Source organism: Hyperolius riggenbachi, chromosome 2, assembly GCF_040937935.1.
Source record: "Hyperolius riggenbachi isolate aHypRig1 chromosome 2, aHypRig1.pri, whole genome shotgun sequence".
Taxonomy (NCBI): domain Eukaryota; kingdom Metazoa; phylum Chordata; class Amphibia; order Anura; family Hyperoliidae; genus Hyperolius; species Hyperolius riggenbachi.
The window spans coordinates 154295785-154313655 of record NC_090647.1 but is presented as its reverse complement, the minus strand read 5'-3'; the positions used below and the strand labels follow the sequence as shown (position 1 = coordinate 154313655).

General features: G+C 43.8%; 1 protein-coding gene across 1 annotated transcript in view; it reads left to right on the top strand.

Moving 5' to 3' along the window:
• Positions 1–17871, top strand: part of RB1 (RB transcriptional corepressor 1) — a 292700-nt gene that overhangs the window by 259705 nt on the left and 15124 nt on the right. Inside the window, exons 18-24 of the mRNA XM_068267730.1 lie at positions 192–310; positions 1179–1315; positions 5398–5543; positions 6003–6107; positions 9732–9845; positions 12824–12990; positions 17020–17050. Of these exons, the coding sequence (XP_068123831.1) occupies positions 192–310; positions 1179–1315; positions 5398–5543; positions 6003–6107; positions 9732–9845; positions 12824–12990; positions 17020–17050 (819 nt within the window). The remainder of the gene's footprint in view (positions 1–191; positions 311–1178; positions 1316–5397; positions 5544–6002; positions 6108–9731; positions 9846–12823; positions 12991–17019; positions 17051–17871) is intronic.

The window sequence follows — 17871 nt, the reverse complement described above, 5'->3', positions numbered from 1 at the left end:
TTTTTTCTCTTTGGTTCATCTGATAAACAAAGGAAGAGTTACTGGTCAAATTGTTTCACTTTTCTATATAGTCAAGAGAAGCCCAGAGGAAACCGAGAAAGATTTGGAAATTCAATAGAGCGTGTTTGTGCCATGTGACCTATTTATTTTCTTTGCTTAGATTTGCTAAGTGTGAACATTTTCTTTTCTAGGATTCCCCTTTGTTTGAATTGATCAAGCAAACTTGGGATCGCGAAGGATTACCAGATCAGGCAGAAATAGCCAGCACAGCACAACAGCCCTCACAGCACAACCCCACTGCTGCAGATCTGTAAGTCCATAATGTTGTTTTCCTGCTTGACAGTTTAGCCGTTCTTTAGGACAGAAACTACTTTATGAATAGAATGTTAACAGCATTTAGATTTTCCAGTTTTACACTTTAACATTTCGGTTTCTGTAGATATCCTGGCTTTCTATGTATGTTTTTGCTGTCCATTAGCTGAATTCCGGGCTGTGCTTCTGTCTAATTTATGTGGGCATATGTATGAATTCATAATCCTTTTCATTTGTAAAGCATGACAGGGCTGTGCCTGGAATTCGATTTGGCACATACAGGACTCAAAGCAGGAGATGCATAATATACACACTAAACAATATACATTAGAGAGGCAGTCATTCAGTATGACATAGACATAGTTAATCAATAACACCAAAAAGGGGGTTGGGCCTGGAGGTGGGAGGGTGTGGAGAGAGTTCAAGAGGCTGACAGCAGTAGGAAATAGATGTTACTATGACTTGAGGTCTTTGTGGAGATGGTCCAAAACCTCCGGCCTGATGGCAGCCGACTGAGAAAGCCGTGGCCTGGATGTGAGGGGTGATTAGCAATCATCAGCGCTCTGGAGCACAGTCTGGAGTTATAGAGAAGGTCATTTGGGGGAAGAGGTTTCCCAATGATCCTCTCTGGTGATCTGATGACCCTCTGTAGCTTGTATGTGTTGCTAGTGGAGGAGCTGGCGTACCAGACCAGGATGGAAGTACAGAGGACAGACTCTGTAGTGGCGGAGTTGAAGCTTGTCATATTTTGTAAACCTTATGCAGTGCAGTTTGTACTTTTATTTGTGGTGCATGGCCATTGGAAATAACGAACACTTGTTAAACGAAGTAATGTTTCTGAAGTGTCTGTCTGTTTTAATTCTCAGCTATCTGTCACCTTCGAGAGCTACACAGCACGGTGCCGGATCTAATGCACCTGCAGTGGCCAGTACAAATGGACAGACTCCTCCTCCACTCCAGCCCCAGCAGAGGTCTACCTCACTGTCTGTGTTTTACAAGAAAGGTACAAGCATCAGATGAATATGTGAATAGATCCTTTTTTATTTTACCTGTAGCAGCCTGACCGTTCCATTCCTATACCATTAATCCATGCAGAGTTATTTGAGGATTGAATGACATACCTTTTCTCCAGTGACTGTTATTGGAATTGGGCGTCCTATTCAGTCGTTTTTGTAAATGAACTGTTGCATAGGTTAGGAGAGGGCGGGGTTTGAAGATCCTGTGACACTTTGCTTTCCGGTACCGTGGAGACTGTGTGCTGATGGAGATGCTGGCAAAGCCTCTGGAAGTGAACAAAGGCCTAGATGACATCATCACAGTGTGGTTATACTGCATCTTAACTAGGAATGGTGTACTGCACAAGCTCATATGATACCTGCAAGGCAGTTAATCATTTTATTAGGCCTTTTTATAATGCCAGTCCACCCTTGCAGACCTCCAACCTCAAAAGTGACCTAAATTTAGACTTTAGGTCTTTAAAGGAAACCTAAACCGAAAAAAAGTGTTTCACCTACCTGGGGCTTCTACCAGCCCCATGCAGCCATCCTGGGCCCTCGCAGTCACTCATGCCTCTTCCGGTCCCCTGCTGCCAGCTAGTCTAGTTTTTGCCGACTGGGAGTCGGCCGACCGCCATGCATACCTTTTTACTCATTCCCGCTGGTGCAGGAAGCTATCGCGGACATTAACACGTACATTTTTTATGCGTTACGAGTGCCATGCGTAAAATTTTACGCATTGCACCCGTAACACATAAAAATGTATTTGTTATTGTCCGCGATAACATTAATATTTTGTTCACAATGTTCTTCATTGAACAGAAACAAGAAGGAATACAGCCAGATAAAATTCCCAAACGGGATGAACTTTAATCATAGTTTTACATACTTGGCAATTTACCTCTGCATATAACATGTTTTATTTATAAAGTTATCTGCCCATGCTTGTCACAGAACACACAGTAATAGTAAATAATCTAAACTATCAGGTATAAGATCTAAGATCTTCAATTCTTCCCAGTTGAAATTATATTTATGCAACAAATCCTTAATAAAGAGATAAACTGGTCTGTGGGAAGATCCAGCTTCAGCCAGTAAAAGGCAAATTACCGATTTCCCTGCATTAATGAAAAGTATAATTTCTTAAATGCTTTGGGAACTTTGTCATTGGTTGCTCAAAGTTGGGAGCTGTTGTCATTGATAAGCCTGTGGGCTGGTTAAATATGGCCCAGATCACTTACTGTAGAGCAGCCTTTCTCAACCTTTGTACCCTTGAGGAACCGTGCAAACAATTTTTTTATCTCGAGGAACCCTTGCATTTATTTTGCAGTAGGCATGATCTTTAACCACTTGATGACCCACCCTTTACCCCCCCTTAAGGACCAGCGCTGTTTTTACTGATTTGTGCTGGGTGGGCTCTGCAGCCCCCAGCACAGATCAGGTAGCAGGCAGAGAGATCAGATTGCCCCCCTTTTTTTCCCCCCTATGGGGATGATGTGCTGGGGGGGTCTGATCTCTTCTGCCTGCTGGGTGATGCGGGGGGGTGGGCACCTCAAAGCCCCCCTCCGCGGCGAAATTCCCCCCTCCCTCTCCTACCTGCTGCCCCCCCCCCCCCCCCCCCGGCGATCGAGGCTGCACTGGACGCTATCCGTCCTGTGCAGCCAGTGACAGGACGTCCCCTGTCACATGGAGGCGATCCCCGGCCGCTGATTGGCCGGGGATCGCCGATCTGCCTTACGGCGCGTACAAATGTAAACAAAGCGGATTATTTCCGCTTGTGTTTACATTTAGCCTGCGAGCCGCCATCGGCGGCCCGCAGGCTATTCACGGAGCCCCCCGCCGTGAATTGACAGGAAGCAGCCGCTCGCGCGAGCGGCTGCTTCCTGATTAATTAGCCTGCAGCTGGCGACGCAGTACTGCGTCGCTGGTCCTGCAGCTGCCACTTTGCCGACGCACGGTATAAGCGTGCGGTCGGCAAGTGGTTAAAAGTATGTGTGACTGTTTTTCACTACCCCCTATTACACTGCCACTCATTAAGTACAATTTAGTGCTTATTTTGACAGTACTCCCCATTATAATGTGCTCTGTTATACTTCTCCCCCACGATGGGGGAAAATGCCAAGGAACCGCTGCAGAGTCCCCAAGGAACCCTGGTTGAGAAAGCCTGCTGTAGAGTATGTGATTTTCTGCAGTTTCAAAATACATGAAGTAAATCATCTCTGTGTCAAAATCTCAACATTTCAGTAAAAAGTATCCATGTGTGAAGCATTGTTCTTACTTACCTCTGATTACTAAGCTACATTTAAGTACATTAAAGGGCCATGCTTGCTTTTGTACCAGACAGAGCATCTGCAATTAAATTTGGTTTTACAAATGTGCTTAATTGACCAGCAGTTCAGCTTACTGTAAGATGGTTCATACACACGACTGTCTACAAGTATTACAGCCCAGAACTCTGGAAGTCTGAGCTGCAAGAAATGATTAGTGAAGAACTGAATTAAGATGAACCACATTAGGAGCTTACATACAGATAAAAACCAGGGGAACCACCATGTTTTTGAAGTCAGGCTGTACAAATAATTTGAGCCCAAATTTTTTTAGTGTTTCATTTAGGAGATCCTCTATAATTGTGGCCCTCCCAGCTTCATATATAGAGGCGGCCTGACTTTTCCATCTTGGAACCTGATAGTCTTAATGCACTATGGGACCACTACCCTTCCTTGTTTTTGGTGCCAATTTTCTGTGGGAGGGGATTTAAGCTTGTTATATATTTTCTTTTCAAACATGTCTGTCTCTGTCTATGACTGACCGCCTCAGCCATTGTTGCCTGTCCTGCTTTTGACTACTAGGGATGGTCAATGAGATGCAAATGATGTGGAGTTGATGCAGTATTATGCACATTTTGTATGCAGCTTTAAAATGAACCAATCAAATCCTGCTGAGGTAAAATTTGATAGGTCCATTTTCAAGCTGCATTCACCACTTAAGTACCAGCAGTCTCTGCCCCCTTAAGGGCCAGAGACCGTTGGTACAGAAACGTCCAAATGTCGGCGAATTGTCACACATACCCGCCACACGTCGGGACCCTGGGCCACCCACTCTGCCATCTGTATGATGGCATAGTTCCTGTGAGCTGATCAGGAGCCGCTTTTATTGGCTCTTGACCGTGTCTTTCAATGTAAGCCAATGGTAATTGCTTACTTTGAAAGGCACGGCCAGTAGCCAATGAAATCGGCTCCTGACCCACTTATAGGAACTCTGCAGTCATAGAGACTTCAGAGCAGAGTGAGCTGCCATGGGATACGGCGGGGGGAGACAGTGGCAAAAACGGCGGATACGCGCAGCGTCAGTGAGTTGAAATCTATGCTCTGGCAGCCAGATTAGCAGCAAAACAGGGCGTAGATTTCAACTATCTTGGTCCAAAAGTAGTTAATTTGCGCATAAAATTTGCATTATCCTACATCAACTCAACAAAATTATTTGCATCTCATTGACCAATCCCTATTGACTACTAATAAAGAGGGGATTTTTATTGGAGCCATTGGTGTGTTTCAGATTTGCTTCTACTTCCAGTGTGGATCTCCATATAGAGAAAAATATTTGTCTGAACAGCTGTGCCATTTTATGCAGAAAGTCTTGCTTTGTCTCTTGCTTTGATTGCGCTCATGCAGGCCAGTCTTGTTGCAACAAACTGTGTTAAGAATTATATACTTAGAATTTTCTGCAGTCCATAACATTCACAATCTGCCTACACTGATTGTATAGAATATAATGTAATAAAGTATATGAGGCACATATGGCCGGAGGCAGTAAAGTTGCAGTTTGGACGGAGCATTACCATTGCAACATGAGCGTTACCATAGCAATGCGGGCGATGACCTAATGTGCGATGCTAAGGGTTAATGGCCGGTCCTCCCCAAGTGCTAGTAACGTTAAAATTGCCATACGCTCCCTCTGTATGACAACTTTACTGGACTTTACTGCACCAGGCACATCATTTCATGCGTAGTAAAGCTTGCTGCCCAATCACTTATAGCCTTTGTTGTATACTATTGGTGTTGACTGATCTGCAATTTTCTATGTTGTCTAGTGTATCGATTGGCATACTTGAGGTTAAACAGCTTGTGTTCCAGTCTGTTATCTGACCACCCGGAGCTTGAGCAAATTATCTGGACTCTTTTCCAGCATACGTTACAGTATGAATATGAACTGATGCGGGACAGACACTTAGACCAGGTAATGATCTGCAATATCTACAATGCACACACTTCTATACCATAGTATATTAGCTTCTTCTTATTTCTGGTGTATGTCTGCTCAGCACTGCACAATACTGTTGTGTGAGTGTACAAAGTCTAATCAAAATATTCCTTTTATAAACTGCTTTTTTATTTTTATTTATAAATGCCTTTGTATTCTTCCCAGTTGTTTTGACTCGTGTATAGTTTCAGAATTAGATAAGCTGCTTTGTTGCGGTAGCTTCCAGCATTTAGCATACAATCATTGGAAGATATCTTTCGTGTTCCATAAATACATTTGTTCTCTTGAATGTCTCATTTGGCCAGTTGTGTCATATCATCTTTGGATATCTGTATGATTAAATATTTAAAAGAAAAATACTCCAGGCTATTGTTTTCTTTCCAGTTACCATCATGCGATCTGTTAGCACGTTTCATTTGTTCCTTTGTCTTGTAGATCATGATGTGCTCTATGTACGGCATTTGTAAAGCAAAGAACGTTGATCTTCGATTTAAGACTATTGTTACAGCATACAAGCAACTCACAAATACAAACCAAGAGGTAAAACATTTTATGAATTTCCATTTATTTCAACACCTACAGTATATCAATTCTTTGTTGTGATTCCTGAGGATAAATGCATCATTCATCACATACTGAGACTTTTATATTCCGTGCACCAATACAATCTTCTCATGGTTACTGTTAAATAACTGCTTACATCTCCCATAGCCAGCCTTGGAGTCATATCTTATAAAGTACATCAGCTCACTTTTATAGTCATGAGTAGGCTGACTTTATGCATCCTTGTGGAATGTAAACACAATGTGCCCTATTTATTAAATCAGACAACTGATGCTAAGCAGTGTACAGTACATTGATGCCATGGCCTTCCTAGCAAATGGCAGGCTGCAAGGCAGAGCTGCTATCCACTCAGGCCAATTCATAAAACAAAATATACCTGTTTGAGGATTGTATCACAACACAAATTGAAGTCTTTTTCAAGTGTCGTAGTCTGAATGCTCACCCAGATATCACCAGAGCACTGCTCAGGAGGCAATGGATGGCTGCCCCAAGCAAGTGATTGATTCTTTGCTGGTGAGACCATTGGTTCAGTGTCCATGGGATTGTTCCAAGGGAAACTGGGAAGAAGATGGGGAACCCTGCAGTATAGAGAAGTCATAGTAGATGAGAAATCAGGGGTCAGGGCTGGCAGATGACAAGCAGGATGAAGAAGAGTCAAAGGTCTAAGTGGGCAGCAGACTGGCAAGGTCAGGTCAGAAGCTGAGTCTGGTGTCTGAGTAACAGATTGTAGTAAATAGATCGTAATAAAGACCAGCTTGATTTTAAACAGAAGCAGAGATCAGGCATAGTTGAGGAATCATGAGTGATTAACATGAGTGGAGATTAGTAGTCATGAAAACAGTCATTAACAGGAAAATAGATCAAAAGTAGCAAGCTGGGTCATTTACAGGAGTGGAGATCAGGAGAAGCCGTACAAGCCACATCATAGACTGGAATGGAGAAGGTTAGCCAAACAGGCCAGGGTCACAAAAGGAATAAATAATGAGCACAAGGAACAGCGAATAGAGCCCAGTGCTGTCAGAAGGGGGTTTATTTAGTAATCAGACTAGCACTTCTGGCTTCCACACACCTACATGTAAAATCTGATGCAACAATGCACATATGTGTGCACACACCCCCTGTGCCCACATGACCATGCAGTTGATGGTGGAACTCTGCAAGATGTTAAGGATGATAAACCGCTTCTAGGACAGTAGTCCTTTATTTGATAGTATTAGTCTTATTTTTTTTTATTTTTTTAAATCAAAGGTCAAACCTTTAAAAGGAACCTGAGGTGATAGTGATATATTTATTTCGTGTTACCCTCCCTAGCAGTACTGACTGATATACACATCAATACAAAACCTGCTGTGAACAGTATTGACATGCATACACATCAATACTCTCCTGCACTGTATACTAGACCTTTGCTTGACACATTTTGGCAAGTTTCAGGAAAAAATAGTCATGGAAATTAAGTGGATCACTTTTTGCACAGAACTCCTGGGGAAACGCCAGGGAGGTTTAAACAATAACAATTGTGTGCCAGTCCTGCTAATTTTTCTATCATTAGTAGTGTCATATGCTGGATACACACAGTGCGTTCCCGCACTCGATGCGCACATCGATTTGCGTCGACCCGATTATTTCCGAGCACATTTCGATGATTGTTAGGTCGATTTACATGTAAAGTATGCCAAATCGACCTAATGATCCATCGAAACGCGAATCGGACATGTCGGAAATAATCGAGTCGAAGCGAAAATCGACAGGCGCATAGAGTGCGGGAACACACTGTGTGTATCCAGCATTAAACACACATCTTAAACAAGCATGTGGCTAATCCAGTCAGACTTCAGTCAGAGCACCTGATCTGCATGCTTGTTCTGGGTCTATGGATAAGCAGGACATCCAGGTAATGTGCTTTGTTTAAAATAAAATAAATATAGCAGCCTCCGTATACCTCTCACCTCATGTTCCCTTTTAAAGGTAATCATACGTGTATATATTTTTTGTTTATTATGCTTATTTTTATTTAGTATTATAATATGAATTTTAATTTGCTTCATTAGAAACCTATAAAATATTTAAATGGAAGAAAAAAAAATCCCTTTTTATGCTGCTCCTGCCCTCTGTCTACTAAAACATTTAACTTTTATAGTGTTGATTTATGGTTGCAGTAAACAAGTCTCTAACATTACAAGAGCAAATAAGTAGCTCCGGTTCCTTGTAGAGCTACCTTATTGTTAGTGCAGGGCAGCAAAGCAAGGCACCAAGGCTTTGTGCTGATAACAGAACTTGGCAGTCAAACCAGATAGGTGGGATATCACATTTTCATTTGAAGTAATTGTTTTTCTTTATTAAATCTTTTACAAGCCTATTTTTTACTATTAAACCTAATAAATAGAAAACAGATCCCTATACACCACACTTCTTTCTCTAGCTGAGCACAGCTGTGTCACTGGACCAGTTTATTACATTTTTCTTGCATCATTAGGATAAAGCGTTTAAATGACTTCACTCAGACATCCCCCAATTCAGTAAAATACTATTCACTATCCTAGAGCTTGTAACCAGGCCTTTAACATGTTTAAACAGTTTGTCAAAATCTACTTCTAAAAAAGGCAGGGCTGTGGAGTCGGAGTCGGGGCAATTTTGGGTGCCTGGAGTCTGGAAAAAATGCACCGACTCCTAATGAATTTAAACTGTAATTAAAATAGAAAATATGATAAAATGTTCTATTTCTTAGATAATGGTCATCATAAATAATTTATACATACAGTAATAGCTGTGCTTAGTCCACAAAAATGAAATAAACCAATCAAAATCAGTTACTTGTGCTGCTTCAATAAAGTATTTTTAAAGTCAGATATACTGTACACATCTGATTGTGACTGTATATATGATGTGTACACAGGAATCTCTTATATATATAAGAAACAACATCTATGCAGTAAGTATAAAGCCTTTGGTTTGGTGACTACGAATTAAATGGTACCTGAGAAGGATGAAAAGAAAAGTTTCTATACATACCTGGGGCTTCTTCCAGCCCCCTTCAGGCTAATCAGTCCCTCGCTGTCCACCTCCACCACCTGGATCTTCTGCTATGAGTCGTGGTAATTCAGCCAGTCAGCGCAGTCCGGCCGCATGCCTGATAGATGTTCTTTGTTCCGGTTTGTACCTTTTACAAGTACTCTTACCAAGGACTAGTTTTAGTCTATGACTAAAGGGAATAAATATGTCAGTCTCCATATCCTTCTCACTTCAGTTGTCTTTTAAAATTCCTAAGCATTGGCAGTTAAGAGACGAATTTCATGTTACATACTTTCAATCAACAAGATTGTAATATGCTAATTAGAGGAGTCTGAATCAGTGGAATCCTAAACTGAGGAGTCGGAGTCAGTGGATTTTTGTACCGACTCCACAGCTCTGAAAAAAGGTACCTACTGCAGTTATTATCCAGTTTTTGTAGGTCTTCCTCACTTTTGTGATTATATATTTATTTTATATTTATTGTCCAGTAAAACAGAATGTACTGATACTTTATAAATCAAGTTTGATTATAAAGGTTGATGTATGTTGCCAATGGTATTTTACAAAAACAAATGTTTTATTTTACAGACATTCAAGCATGTTTTGATCCGTGAAGGAAAGCATGACTCAATCATAGTGTTCTATAACTTGGTGTTTATGCAGAAGTTAAAAACCAACATTTTGCAGTATGCTTCAACACGGGTGAGAATCAGTTTGTTTACTAGCAGTTTTGTTATTTTGTCTCACTTCTATTGGCTGCTGAGTACCTGATCATTTTTTATGCAGTTATTCCAGTTATGATTTAGATGGTGTTCCTCTGGAGTGCCAAGCATGGTTTTATAGAAAGAAAGCTAGGTTATGTTTTATACCCTTGTTGGCACAAGGCAAATTCTAATAGCAGTTGAAACACACACACACACACACTCACACCCGCCATCGATGTACTCCCAACCTGCCGGCGATCGAGCAAAATCATCTGCACGGACGGATCTACTGGAACGATAGATTTCGGACGGCAATCCATCGTTCTGTCAGCGTTTGCGCAATGATTTCACAGCAGATTCGATCACAGTGATAGAATCTGCTGTATGTCGGCAGGAAAATCGTTAGGTGTATGGGACCCTTAAGATGGAAAAGGCCATCCAAGAGGTTTACAATAGCAGCCAAGGCAATCCCAGAGCAAAAAGATGACCCTGCCCCAAAGACCAAAGCGGGATTGCATTGGCTGTTACTGTAAATACCTCCTTGAATGGCCTTTTCCATGTAGGAGAATTAGTATTATTGTTGGTTCCACTTTACTATTAGGGCTGGTTCAGATGGGCGTTTTTGTGGCGTTTAACGCGGCGTTTCAGACACAGCGTTTTTTGGGATCTACTGCCATCCCATGCAAGTGAATGGGAGCGTTTAGAGCTGGCTTTTGCAGGCTTTCATGAAAGCCTGGCGGTAGATCCCGGGGTTGCGTCTACTCTCGAAAGCAACATGCTGCTTTCAGAGGCGGTAAACGCCAGGAAACAATAGCAGAGACCAGAACTGCTAGCCTTGAACGCTTCCCAAAAGCCTTAAAAAGCCAGCTTTTAAACGCTGGCGTTTGAACGCAAAGCCAAGCGAAAGCTCAGCAGACGCCCGTGTGAACCAGCCCTTAAACAGTTTGTGCTTATAAAAGGGTGAGTGGAGTTCAGTTGACCATCTAATGCATAAAAAAAAAAGACATTCCAGAAGATATCGCTTTTGGTGAAAACTGGGCAGATTTCTTTCAGCCAAGGAGTTAAGGTAGCCATACACTGGTCGATTTGCCATCAGATTCGACCAACAGATAGATCCCTCTCTGATCGAATCTGATCAGAGAGGGATCGTATGGCTACCTTTACTGCAAACAGATTGTGAACCGATTTCAGCCTGAAACCGTTCACAATCTGTGGTGGTGGTGCTGCCGCCGCTCCCCCCGCCCGCATACATTACCTACTCCGCTGGTGCGACTGCCCCCGGTCACCGCTGCTCCGTCTACGCTCTGGTCTCCAGGTCCAGCATGTTTTACTTCTTCCTGCCCGGCAGGAAGTTTAAACAGTAGAGCGCCCTCTACTGTTTAAGCTTCCTACCGGGCAGGAGGAACTGAAGCATGCCGGAGACCAGCGCGGACACGGAGCAGCGGTGACCGGGGGTAGTCGCGCCGGCGGAGCAGGTAATGTATTGCCGCTCTATTGCGCCGGGCGTCGGGCACTCGAACGCCGCTAGCGACGCGCTCCCTACCCGCGGGCGATCGCCGGTAATTTTCCGCACGGAGCGATCGACGGGATCGGACGAAATGGATCGAAATTCGGCGTGTAGCGCGAACGATTGGCAACAGATTCGATCCCAGTGATCGAATCTGCTGTCGAAACGGCGGCAAATCGGGCCAGTGTATGGCCAGCTTTAGTTTATCACTGTATTGGCAGTTGTTCTAGCTGAAACAAATGCAGCGTCTGTGGGATAGTTTGCAGATTGTAGGAGGACCATGCATGCTATGCTTCCGTTTACAGGTATTAAAATGTGAACAGTTTGTTTATACTTTACTGGTGCCTGTGCAGAGGCTGAACAAAGTATGTTTTCTAACATAAGCTTTAAAGAGAACCCGAGGTGTGTTTAAAGAATGTTATCTGCATACAGAGGCTGGATCTGCCTATACAGCCCAGCCTCTGTTGCTATCCCAAACCCCACTAAGGTCCCCCTGCACTCTGCAATCCCTCATAAATCACAGCCATGCTGTGAGGCTGTGTTTACATCTGTAGTGTCAGTCTCAGCTGCTCCCCGCCTCCTGCAGAGCTCCGGTCCCTGCCCCCGTCCCTTCCCTCCAATCAGCAGGGAGGGAAGGGATGCAGGCGGGGACTGGAGTTCTGAAGGAGGCGGGGAGAGCAGCAGACTGACACTATAGAGATAAACACAGCCAGCTCTGACAAGCTGTTTGTCAGCAGCGTGGCTGTGATTTATGAGGGATTGCAGAGTGCAGGGGGACCTTAGGGGGGTTTGGGATAGCAACAGAGGCTGGGCTGTATAGGCAGATCCAGCCTCTGTATGCAGATAATATTCTTCAACCCCACCTCGGGTTATCTTTAAAGGGAAGGTCCAAGCAAAAAAAAAAAATGAGTTTCAATTACCTGGGGCTTCTACCAGCCCCATGTAGCCATCCTGTGCCCTCGTAGTCACTCACTGCTGCTCCAGTCCCCCGCTGGCAGCTTTCTGACCTCAGAGGTCAGGGCCACATTGCATACATTTTTACGCATTCCAGCTAGTGCAGGAACAAAAATTTACGTGTTGCACCACTAACGCACCACTAACGCGTAAAAATGTACGTGTTAATGTTTCTGCACTAGTGGTAATGTGTAAAAATGTACGCAATTCGGCCCTGACCTCCGAGGTCAGAAAGCTGCCAGCGGGGGACTGGAGCAGCAGTGAGTGACTACGAGGGCACAGGATGGCTGCATGGGGCTGGTAGAAGCCCCAGGTAATTGAAACTCATTTTTTTTTTTTGCTTGGACCTTCCCTTTAAACTGACCTTATAAAAGAAGTGTGAAAAACAGGAAGAGAGGGTAGCTGCTGGAATGAATGATTTATGGTAGTCTGGGGAGGAGATTTAACATTACTACCTAAACCTCTTGTACATGTATCCTTTGTGTTGTAATTATTTTTTTTATTTCTTTTTTTAGCCCCCCACCTTGTCTCCAATTCCTCAAATACCACGGAGTCCTTACAGATTTCCTAACTCTCCACTGAGAATCCCTGGAGGAAATAACATCTATGTATCTCCTTTAAAGAGCCCATATAAGTCATCAGAGGGATTGCTGTCTCCAACAAAGATGACCCCACGGTCTAGGTCTGTAGTGATTCACAGATCTCATGCATGCTTGTCACAGAAGGCCCCCCAACATTATACAGGATACTAGAGCTTAGCAGATCATCTGCAGTAACTAAATACACAGAAACAATTATATGCTGTACAGTATTTGTAAATACTTGTTAATGAAGAGGGCCTGTGTCACATTGATACATAAAGAGTTTAGGTAGGTTAGTGAATAGGAATGGCAAAGCTTAGAAGAATTCATGGAGAAGTATGTGATCAGTTTGATCAGCAAATCAGAACCTTACAAATCAGCTGATCAAACTGATCAGATGCTTCTTAACGAGTTCTAAGCACTGCCATCCCTAATCATAACATGTAGAGTACAACGCCTCAAGGATAAGAGCTCTGAGATTAGTTTCAGTGTGTGTACGTGGAAGGGGGGGGGGGGGGGGGGGAGGTGCTACAGGAATCTGAAATCTTCACTCTGCCTGCCATTCCAATCAGTAGCACTTAAAGAAAATCTGCAGAAGTTTTAACCAGTAAATCTAGAAATTCCCTTGGTTAACTGTACTAGTACCTCTTTAACCTCTTAACGTCTGCTCCACGCCGATTGACGCGAGCGTAGCGGCAACCCAAGGACCACTCCACGCCAATTGGCGTGAAGTCCTGGGGCGGGGCTTTGCTGGACATTGCGCGTGCCGATGCACGCTTATATACACTTGAATGACGGAGCGGAGATCTTCCAGCGGAGATTGCTGCTAGGCAAAACTGCCGTCTAATAACACTGTACAGTGCTGCTATCTACGGCAATGCTGTACTGGGGAAAAGCCGTGTGACACGGCTGTCCCTCTGGGCCGCAGGGAAGCGATCCACTGTCATATTCTGAAGCCTATGACAGCAGATCGCAGTCATTGGCTGGCTGTGGGAGGGAGGTGGGATTAGAAAAATAATTATATATAAAAAAAATAGGTTTATTTTTTTTAAAAAAACAATAAATATTTTTACAAAAAAATTAACATCCTGGGAGCATTCATAGCCCACCAACAGAAAGCTCTGGTGGTGGGCAGAAAAGGGGAGGGGGGCATCACTTGTGTGCCGAGTTGTACGGCCCTGCAGCGAGCCCTTAACCACCCTGGCGTTCTATTAAGATCGCCAGCGCGGCTGCGGGAGGGTTTTTTTTAAATAAAAAAAAAACTATTTCATGCAGCCAACTGAAAGTTGGCTGCATGAAAGCCCACTAGATGGCGCTCCGGAGGCGTTCTTCCGATCGCCTCCGGCAGCCAGAAGTAGCACGGAAGGCCGCAATGAGCAGCCTTCCGTGTTTGGCTTCTCCTGTCGCCATGGCGACGAGCGGAGTGATGTCATGGACGTCAGCCGACGTCCTGACGTCAGACGCCTCCGATCCAGCCCTTAGCGCTGGCCGGAACTATTTGTTCCGGCTGCGCAGGGCTCAGGCGGCTGGGGGGACCCTCTTTCGCCGCAGCTCGCGGCGGATCGCCGCAGAGCGGCGGCGATCGGGCAGCACACGCGGCTGGCAAAGTGCCGGCTGCGTGTGCTGCTTTTTATTTGAGCAAAATCGGCCCAGCAGGGCCTGAGCGGCAGCCATCGGCGGTGATGGACGAGCTGAGCTCGTCCATACCGCTAAGGTGGTTAAAGCTGCAGTGGCCCAGTTTGTAAAAAATGGCCTGGTCACTAGGGGGGTTTAATACCGTGGTCCTCAAGTGGTTAAACTGCCTTAAATTTATTTTAATTTGTAGTACCAGTTTTCTGTAGTAGTTTTAAAACTCACAGTCTAACCCATCTGAAGAGAAGGAATGTTGACTTTCACCCAGCTAGTGATATGGCTTCCTGCCGCAAGTGGGCAAGAGAAGCCTCTGTAGTTGGGAAGGGGTAGTGTCCAGCTTCCCATAGGCTTGGTGTACAGAGGCGCCAGAGTAGAATAAAAACGTTTAAAAACCGTCTAAAAGAGGGGGATGTTCAGGTGGACTTACCTCCCTCAAAAATATAAAAGTCAATTGAGTCACAATATATCAATACAATTTTTTTTAATTGAACTCCACTTAGTGCAACGCGTTTCGCAGTGTGATCCTGCTTCATCAGGCAAACAGGAGTATAACTCAATGGGTCTAGATGCAGAAGTGAGCGCCAACATATAAAAAATTATTGTTAAAAAAGTACATGGGATGGCCACCCCGTCATGACTCATCCGTTCACACCTCCAAACACACTGACACGTATACGCCAGTCTCTGAACTAAGTTGAAGCAATATACCAGTTGCAGATTGAATCATATCTGTTGATTAACAGGTAATACGGATTGCTGGGAGCAGTTAGTGGTATATGCTTGTCCCTCAGAAACGCCACAATAGTGCCCTGATATTGTAAATCAACTCGTCTCCAGAAAAGCATTCCTCATGTTATGCAGTTTCAAAGTTCTAAGCACATCAGTATGCAGAAAACAGTGTAAGTAAGCCAGGAGATTGATGAGCAGATTATAGATAGTGTAGCAAGCGGCAGCAATGAGGCAAATGACAATGCAAAGCTGACTCACAGTCCAATCCCAGTTACATCCAGCCAGCGGTGTTAGCACAAACAGGGGTCAGCAATGATGTTAATTTTGTCTCACCAGTTCCAGGCGACAGCTGACTGATCACCAAGCTAGAGAAGGCTGATCATGCCCATAGGGTCCAAGGCGGCGGAGCTCAGCATGTCAGGAGGCGGGAACCCGGGTCCAAGCAGAGGCAGTCAGTCGGCTGAACGGACTGCATGCACGGCAAGGTGGAGATGCCCTTTTACAGACCTGCTAACAGGTTCCGAATGTAACTCAGGGCGGCGTAGCGTCCCATGCAGGAAGCGTACAGCTCCCCCCTGACGTTTCGCCGGCTTCCGGGTTTTCTCAAGGGGGCGTGGTTTTCAACCTCTGTCTAGCCAGTGGGTCTCTCTCTCCCTTTCTAGCAATACTGCATCCCATCCCTTCTACAGTTTTATGTGACAGATTTAAGACAGGATAAGACTGCACAGAAGGGAAAAGGCCACAAGACCTGTATTTTATGTGGTAGCACATTGCACTAGGGTTAGAGGCCATGCAGTAGAAGTGAAAAAGACATGGGTAGTAGGGACTGACACACTGACGGCATGTCCGCTACTGTTTCTGCACCTCATGCTAAATATCAGCATAACTCATTCACACTTTGAGAAGGTCTGATTGAAGCTAAAAGTAACACATGAAACTTGCTTCTAAGGTAAATATAGGTATTCATTATTAAACTGTTATAATGTGAATTTAAACTTTAAATGTCAAGCATTTAGTGTAAAACAAAATGTTGCAGGTAGACAGGAATCCTAGAAGCTATAATAATCAAAGTGTGATACTCCTCACCTATAAGGCAGAGTTAGCTGGATAGTGGTGGGTTTACAATCACTTATGGTGGCCATACATGGTACAATAAAAACGTTCGATTTTCCCATTTATTCGATCTAAATGATCGAATTGAATGAAAGTTGAACTTTTTTTTTTTCGATCAAGAAATTCAAACGATTATCCCGTTTTTTCTGGAAAAATGATCGAACATGCTGGAAAAATCTTTATATTCGATCTAACGGAATAATCAAACTAAATTATCTAATTGAAAAATTGTACCATGTATGGCCACCTTTAGGAAGAGACTGGGAGCCTTCTCTAAAGGTGGCCATACATGGTACAATTTTTCAATTAGATAATTTTAGTTCGATTATTCCGTTAGATCGAATATAAAGATTTTTTCAGCATGTCCGATCATTTTTCCCGAAAAAACGGGATAATCGTTCTAATTTCTTGATCGAAAAAAAAAATAATTTCAAGTTTCATTCAATTCGATCATTTAAATCGAATAAACGGGAAAATCGAACGTTTTTATTGTACCATGTATGGCCACCATTAGTAAAAGGAAAATATCTTATGTTTTTCAAAGGTGTAGTAGACATTACACTGCTCTGTGTCCTATAATGAACTTCCACTGCTGTTTCTCTGCTTTATTACTTCTCTTTTACACTGACATGTTGCCTCTTATTGATTGTTTGCAGAATTCTGGTATCCATTGGCGAATCCTTTGGTGTAAGTTATAATTGTATATATAAATATATACCGGTATTTGTTTTATACATGTAGTTAGTAGTATTATTTACTTTCATTGATTTTTGGATCATTTAGATATTGACATAAACATATCTTTTAATATCAAATGTGCAAAGTTGTCAAAAAAGCATTACGCTTTGTAATTCTAATAGTTTTCCTGAGCAAGGGTCGGTGTGCACTGCAAACGCGCTGCCCGGCAACACAAATCCTTGATCGCATGGCTGGGAATTCTCTGCGCATGCACACTGTGGTGTAGTGTGCCTGCACAGAGTGCTCCCGGCCGGGCAGGGGCGTAGCAATAGGGGATGCAGCGGTAGCGACCGCATCGGGGCCCTTGGGCCAGAGGGGCCCCGAAGGGCCCTCCCTCAACTACAGTATTAGCTCTCTATTGGTCCTGTGCTCATAATAATCACTTCTATATATACATTGAGTAGTGGTAAACATTAACAAGCTCTTCCCCATCCCCTTCTTGCACCTCTGACACTGTAGTTGCCATTGTCAGATTTTGGTGTGCCGTATCAATTGTTATGTATAGAGTGCCTGGGGGGCCCCATTGTAAAACTTGCATCGGGGCCCACAGCTCCTTAGCTACGCCACTGCGGCCGGGGGTGTGCAATTAAGTATGCGCGTCACTGGGCAGCGCCTGCGCAGTGCACATAGACTCTCCCGACCTGAAAGTAGGTTTGCCTCATGACACGCCTCATTTGAGTGACAAAACTTGAGAGCTTTTGTAGAAAATTGGATAAAATGACTGATCAGGAATGGGGAAAACTTAATTTGACCAATTGAACATAAACAGT